The sequence below is a fragment of the Mastomys coucha genome, unplaced genomic scaffold, assembly GCF_008632895.1.
Source record: "Mastomys coucha isolate ucsf_1 unplaced genomic scaffold, UCSF_Mcou_1 pScaffold15, whole genome shotgun sequence".
NCBI lineage: Eukaryota > Metazoa > Chordata > Mammalia > Rodentia > Muridae > Mastomys > Mastomys coucha.
In genome coordinates this window covers 63,667,813-63,675,547 of record NW_022196897.1, presented here as the reverse complement: position 1 = coordinate 63,675,547, position 7,735 = coordinate 63,667,813, and the positions used below count along the sequence as shown (strand labels likewise).

Below are 7,735 nucleotides of genomic sequence, written 5' to 3'. Positions count from 1 at the left end.
AAAAAAAAAAAAAAAAAAAAAGTTCTTCTAAGGTGTATAACCCTGATATTAATGAGGCCATGGAGTGAGTACCTGAAAGCTACTTTCATAGAAGTCAAACTATTAAAATTTAAACCCTTAGCAGAAGGCAAGATTCCACCCAACGCAACTCTGATGTTTGAAATTGAACTTTATGCTGTGACGAAAGGACCACGGAGCATTGAAACATTTAAGCAGATAGACACGGATAACGACAGGCAACTCTCCAAGGCTGAGGTAATTCAAACTGCCTGTGTGCAGTTTGATTTTGGTTTTCATTATAACTCAAATTGTGTTGAAGATATTTTTTATTTTTCCCAAGTATTGGGGTTTGTGTTGAGGTCCTTTTCTCTCTAGTATTTGGCTCTGATGGCTTTAGTAGCACTGTTTGCTGGGTAACCCTAAAATCCAAGAAAAAAAATGTCCTTTTCCATTTCTTCTTACATAGGAAGGTCATTAAAGTCATAATGTTACTTTATGATGCAGGTTTGTAGCTTCAGTTACTCCCAAACCTGATGTAAGAAGATATAACACCTTGAAGGACAGCCTGGGCTACAAAGAGTTCAAGGCTATCCTGGCCAACTTACTAACACCCTGTCTTAGAAGGTGCAAAAGGGTCTGGGCATGTGGCTCAGTGGCCAAGTGCTTGCCTGACTATCCGTGAGGCCCTGGGTCCACTTGCCAGTACTGATAGGTCAATGAGTCCCCAAGCTACCCATGGCTCTGCCACCATGGACACTAGAGAGGGCAGACCTCTTTCCAACAGAACTATATAAACATGTCACAAGACAACTAGTTCTTTCACCTCTGGACTGTGACATACGTAAGATTAGGGGGCTAGCAAGGATCTGAACTGGATGGACTAAAAAGTTGGTAAGCATGAGCTGTGGGTTCCTCTCCATCTCCTATAGATGAACTAATAAAACTGTGCAATGATGATACACATTCTTCACACTTTCTTAGTCCCAAGTTCCACTTTAAGCATATAAGTCTATGAATCTGTCTAATCTCCAGGACAGTTCATACGCTAGAGGCTCCTCTCATCATTGCCACCTTGTAGATGGGGAGAAAGCTACCCAGGAACCATGTAGCTGCAGTTACAAAACCAGCATCATACCCCAGGCTGTCTGGCTGTGACTGAGCCTTGGCCACTCCATGCCTTTCTGAGAATTACCATCTTGAATGTTTCTGGGAAGCCTAATGCCTTACCTAGTTCCACAGTCTACACTCATCTCTCTGCTCCCCTCTTTGTTCAGAGGTGGTTAAAGATGTATAACTACCACCTAAGTAGACCGTAAGAGGCAGGTAGTCCCCTGATTTCAAAGATAACGTCAGTCCTTTTTCTATTGCATCGGCTGTGGGGTTGAGATAAGGCCTCGCTCTAGCCCCAAGCTGCCCTGGAACTCATGATGTTGTTGTGTAGGCTGGTCTTGAACTTGTGGAAATCTTCCTGCTTCTCCCAAGTACTGGAATTGCAGGAATAAGCCCACCAGCCCTAACTAATGAGTCTTTCCCTTTTTCTCTTTATTATTTTGCCTGGGAACTGGGCCTAGAACTTCATGCACACCACACAAGCACGGGGCCCCTAAGCGGTATCTCCACTCACCTACCTCGTCTTCATTTCCCCTCTAACCTTCTCCCATTCCAGCTCCTCCTCCAGGAACTTAGTGTGTAGTAGAACTTCCTTGAGGTTCCCCAGTCAGCCCGCAAGGAAAGAGGCATATCTGCTAGGTGTCTTACTTTGCTTTCTACTGCTGCAATAAGCAGCCAAAAGCAACTTGGGGAAAAGGGCCTTATCTGGCTTACATATTCTAGGTCACAGTCGGTTGAGGGGGAAAAAAACAAGAAAAAAAAAGAAATAGCTCCAGATATTAGGGCATCTCCAATTCTTTTATTGGGTATCAGCTATGTTATCACCAAATGGATAAGAATGATTTTTGCCCAGTTATTACAATGGTTATCTTCTGTTGACATTGACCCTGTATCAAGCCTTTAGTACAGATATCTCCTTTTGCAGATGATATTCCTAGTGTTCAGAAAGGTTGCATTTTTGTTGAAGACCATGTAATCAATACGTGGAACTAACAGAAACTTTCTTAACAATCAGAAAGATTTAGTAGATTGTCTCTTCAGTTTACATAAGGTGTGACTGCAATACAGTATTAAATTACAAAATGAAAGTAGTGTAGAACCCATTAGTAGCAGAAATTAAAGTCATAGGGCTGGATAGATGGCCCAGCAATCCCTGCTCTTCCAAAGGACCAGAGCATTTACCTGAACATCTCCTCCAGCATCTGCCCACCATCAAGCAGTTTACAACGCTCTGTAACTCCAGCTCCAAGGGATCTGATGCCCTCTTCTGATCTCTTTGGATACCGCAGGCACAAATATATTAAATAATAAATCTTTTTTTTTTTTTTAAATAAAGTTATGTTCTTGCCCACCGCCTTTTTGGATCTGTACTACACTATATGGACAGAGAATAGATAGTGAACATCAGCTTTATTGTATAAGAAATGCAGAATGTTTGAGGCCGTTTCAAATGCTTTAGACCCACATAGGTAGACGGGGAACAGTGTATCTCCCTTCATACAGGATCAGTCACCTCTGAGAAGCTGACTCAAGGTCCACTGGCCATTCTAAAGTCCTTTGTGATGGACTGAGCATGGGATATGTAAAACTGTTCACTGTTAACTCCACCTTTCAAACATCTCCTGCCATTAAAATACCACATTAAGATTATCTCCAGGTCAGTGGGCTATGCTTGCTTTGGTATATTCCTAGGGAGAAATAGTTCTTACATAGATAACTTTAACTTTAAAACACATATTAACACTACACATATTAAAAAGTAAAAAGAAGGGCTGGAGAGATGGCTCAGCGGTTAAAGAGCACTGACTGCTCTTCCAGAGGTCCTGAGTTCAAATCCCACCAACCACATGGTGGCTCACAACCATCTATAATGAGATATTCTGGTATGTCTGAAGACAGCTACAATGTACTTACATATACTAATAAATAAATAAATCTTTTAAAAAAAAAGTAAAAAGAACATTAACCATGGTGATATTACCCATAGTCCCAGCTCTAAGGAAGTTGGAGCAGAAGAATTATTGAGCCTATGAGTTGAGACCAGCCCTGGCAACACAGTGGGAGACAATATCATCTCAAGACAAGGAAATGGGAAAAAAATAACAACATGAGAGTTTGTGACTTAGATGAACTCGTTAATATAGATGAAATAGTACCATTTTAACATGAAACATATAAAAATTATCAATGAAGTATACATTTAGTTACTATCGCCAAAGTCTGCTGTATGACTTACGTTTACAAGGAAATGTCTCAGTTTGCTGTAGGCTCATTTCGAATGCAAAGAAACTGCATGTGGCTAATATTACAGTACTTTATTGAGTGTTTGCTTAGAGAAATTTGTAGCATACTACAAATGCAAGCAAGCAGTGTACTTCAGAACATCTCAAGTCCTTGGCTGACTTGATTATGCAGTAAATTCATTAGTTCCAAAGACAGAGATGCTAAAGAGATTTTATTAAATAATAGCAATCAATATGGATGTGATTTTCCCTTCTAATATGAACAGTGTGGATTATCAGAAAGTATCTAGTTTCAGAAAATTAAGTGTGGCTAGTACCACTAATCTATAACCCCAGGGACAGCTAATTTGAATAACCATTTCTCTTCAAAAATTAAAAACGAAACAACAACAACAACAACAAAATCCCAGGTCAGACATGTTGGCACATGCCTTTAATACCAGTACTTGGGAGGGAGAAGCAAGCAGATCTCTGTGAGTTTGAGGCCAGCCTGGTCTACTACATAATAAGTTCCAGGACAGCTAGGGCCACATAGTGAGTTCCAGGACAGCCAAACCTATGTAGAGAGACCCTGTTTCTAAGGTATTTCCAAACCTTGAAATACATTTTTTAAATGGTTTTGGGCTGGCAAGATTTCCTTCCTTCCTTTTTTTTTTTTTTTAAGATTTATTTATTTTATGTGAGTACACTGTAGCTGTCTTCAGACATACCAGAAGAGGGTGTCAGATCCCATTACAGATGGTTGTGAGCCACCACGTCATTGCTGGGAATTGAACTCAGGACCTCTGGAAGAGCAGTCAGTGCTCTTAACCGCTGAGCCATCTCTCTAGCCCGATTTCTTAGTGAATATAGCTCTTGCTCCAAGCCTGATGATCTGAGTTCAGTCCCTGGTACCCCCATATGGTAGAAAGAGAGAGCCAGTTCCCACAAGTTGTCCTCTGATCTCCATATGTGTACGTACCATGGTCCTTGAGTGCCCCTCCCCCATAAACAATTAGATCAGTTATTTAAAATGTGTCACTATGTTTATTAATGTAATCATTTCTTAGAGTGACTAGACATTATTTGTGGTGCTTTTTTATTAACGATGTTGTGTTCTGGCCTCTAGATAGAACTTTACTTACAGAAGGACTTTGAAAAAGATGCAAACCCCCGTGACAAGTCATATCAAAAGGCAGTTTTGGAAGATATCTTTAAGAAAAATGACCACAATGGAGATGGCTTCATTTCTCCCAAGGAATACAATGTGCACCAACATGACGAGCTATAAATTTACTTCTCTATTTGTTAGTAACTTACATACTTTGCTTTTAAAAAAAAAATCACTGTTGTCTGTGTTGTAGTTATATACCTGTTTTCCCTTATGAGAAGATATTTGTTTCCTTCAATAAACATAATTTTGGTGTAATATTGTGAAACTGTTTTGCAAATCTGACTCTTGGGTAGGTGTGATTGTGTTTCCTGTTATTTTCTTCTGTGACCATAGATTACAACACCAGGGGATGGGTCTGGATCCCAGGGGCTGGCATCCCTCCTTCAGGAGATAGATGAATACACATGTTAAAATGCAGAATGGGTGCTTTGCAACCCCAGTGCTAGCAGCAAGTATAAGTGTGTAATGATCCAATATTATAGCCCTTAATGCCAAGTATCTAGAAATACTCAAAGACCAGGAACTAAGAAGTACTCAGAGACCAGAAACTTATGTCTCTTTTATTTATGCATTTTGTGATGTTATAGACAGTAGGGTATGAAAAATATCAGCATAGAATCTTCCTTTGGAGTTCATGCAGGAAGATGTCAGTTGTGCATACCTGAGTCATGAAGAATTTCAGCACAGTGTGCACTCTTGGTGCAAGCTTCTGGCCTTGGGAGTTTGGCCAAGCCAAAGCCCATCACCTACACAGACTATGCTTCTTCAAGCATTATTATAAATGTATTATTCCCCTTCTATCTTCCTTCTTGTCTACAATATAACTTTTTAAAATATTTATTTTATTATGTGTGTGACACATGCACGCACGTATACTGACACACATGCAGGCACACACGCACAAATGCACTTGAGTGCTCGCAGACACACACACACACACACACACATGAATAAAGGCATCTATGAAGGCCAGAGGCTGTGACTTCCTGGAGCTGGAGTTACAGGCCACTGTGAGCTACCCAAAGTGGGTATAACAACATTCATTTATTTATTTATTTATTTATTTATTTCTCACGGATCTGCCTGCCTCTGCCTCTCAAGTGCTGGGACTAAAGGTGTGCACCACCATAAGCAGACAGCACCTTTAGTACCTTTTCTTAACTTTCTAACACTTTCTCAGCCACTGAGTCTTCTGCCAGTTAGTCCCTCAGACACTGGGCATGGAGTGTAAAATTGAATATGCGAGCGTCCTTTCTAGCCCACCGTTTCTCCTTCAAGGTGTTGGCTGGATCTAGGGCTGTAGTAGCATCTGGAAGAGGCTGTGTAGGTTCCATGGCTAAAAGAAGTTGGGTTGGGGAACGAGAAGAGCACATGGAGGGCTTGGAGCAAAAATAGACAAATGTTTGGACATAGGGGACCTCTTTCCATTTACCAGTTCTCTGGCAGTATGGATTAAGATCCCTTAAAATAGTTGGATCTAGGGTACCATTAAGTGGCTGCTTGGAACTATTATCTAGCTGGTACTGAATCCACACCTTATTACATCAAGTCAGGCGTTAGCTTCAAAGATTTGAGATTTTCCAGGAGACATTCCAGTGGGATGCCTAGAGGTGCATTCGAAGACATCGCAGCATCCATTGCAGGGTTATTGATTTATTTGTACTAGCGACCCGAGAACAATTCAACAACCAAAAAGAAATCAGCCAGGCTAGAGGCCCCGTAGAGGCTACACAGTAAGTCCTGGTCTTACAGTAGAAAGAGCTCTACCCTGGATCCAGAGGTTTCTTAAACGGCTGCAAGAGCCCAGAGGGGACGGGAATGAGAGCCACTTTCGAGGGAATGGTCACCCAAAGGGTAGATGTCCTAACTCGTATGTCAGCTGGGAGGCATGGCTGTAAAATGCCAACCTCTTGGTCCCCAGAAAAAGCTGGCCAGGTCCTATCTGGGAAATTAGAGGCCCTCTTGCTGATCAACCCTACCAATCAATATGCAGGTGTCTGTGCAAGAATTCTAGCAAACTGGTAAATAGAAACGTGGAACTGAGTGTAGGTGTGGGCCCAGCAGAAACTAGCCCCACAAGATGGACCAGAGGGGCATGACTCACATGGTAGAAGTTCATACGTATGTCCCACAGCGGCCTTACATAGTGGAAGCATGTAGCGACTAGCTGAGGGGCCAGGCAGAAGTTACGCCCAGCCGCTGGTTGTAGCTGTGGCACAAGCGATGGGCTGCGTGTGCAGTGAGAGTTCTGTCCTGCTCCACGGGCGGCGTTCGTAAGCTGAGTGGCGGTTGGGAGCCACTCAGGGCACTCACAGCACTCAGCAGCAGCCTCAGTTGCAGACTGCTGTTACTGGTAGCAGCTGGCTTGGCGCCGGTCCATGTGATCCCACCGCCTATGCTGGGTCCCAGGCATTTGGTTTTTTGTTTTGTTTTTTGTTTTGTTTTGTTTTTGCTTTTTTTGTTTGTTTGTTTTTTGGAGACAGGGTTTCTCTGTCTAGCTCTGTAGACCTGGCTGGCCTCGAACTCAGAAATCTGCCTGCCTCTGCCTCCCAAGTGCTGGGATTAAAGGCATGCGCCACTACTGCCCCCAGGCATTCGTTTTTTTAATCACAGGGTCTTGTTATACAGCCCAAGCTCACCTGGAACTCACTATGCAGTTGAGCCTGGTATCAAACTCAACACCCCTGCCTCAGCTTCTTGCATACTAGGATTACAGGCATGTAGTACTTTACCCAGTGTCTTCATTAGGGTTTTACTGCTGTGAACAGACACCATGACCAAGGCAAGTCTTATATGAACAGCATTTAATTGGGGCTGGCTTACAGGTTCAGAGATTCCATCCATTATCAGCAAGATGCATGGCAGCATCTAGGCAGGCATGGTGCAGGCAGAGCTGAGAGTTCTACATCGTCATCTGAAGGCTGCTAGTGGAAGACTACCAGGCAGCTAGGACTAGGGTATTATAGCCCACACCCGCTGTGGCACAGCTACTCAAACAAGACCATACCTCCTAATAGTGCCACTCACTAGGTCAAATATATACAAACCATCACACCCAGCTTATACAAAGTACTTCTAAACTTGTTTTTAACTGTTAAGTATGCATCAGTTGGAAATGAGGTAGCTCGGTTATAGCATTCACTTAACAGGCTTGAAGACCCTAATTCAATCCCAGCATCATGCAATCTGGGAGTGATGACACACAACACCTGTAATCCCAAACTCTGGT

At 42.5% G+C, this 7,735-nt stretch overlaps 1 protein-coding gene and 1 long non-coding RNA gene across 6 annotated transcripts in view; one reads left to right on the top strand and one right to left on the bottom strand.

The window, feature by feature from the left end:
* The window catches only part of Fkbp7 (FKBP prolyl isomerase 7), an 11,718-nt gene extending 6,947 nt beyond the window's left edge, over positions 1–4,771 (top strand). For 4 of the 5 annotated variants that reach the window (XM_031370713.1, XM_031370715.1, XM_031370716.1 and 1 more), the window contains 2 exons: positions 122–255; positions 4,462–4,771. In XM_031370713.1, coding sequence (XP_031226573.1) covers positions 122–255; positions 4,462–4,623 — 296 coding nt within the window. In that variant the 3' untranslated portion in view covers positions 4,624–4,771. The remainder of the gene's footprint in view (positions 1–121; positions 256–4,461) is intronic. The other variant, XM_031370714.1, reaches the window with a different exon arrangement.
* The window catches only part of LOC116090351, a 12,459-nt gene extending 5,721 nt beyond the window's left edge, over positions 1–6,738 (bottom strand). The window contains exon 1 of the long non-coding RNA XR_004118657.1: positions 6,611–6,738. This is a non-coding gene — a long non-coding RNA (uncharacterized LOC116090351). The remainder of the gene's footprint in view (positions 1–6,610) is intronic.
* Positions 6,739–7,735: the final 997 nt, after the last annotated feature.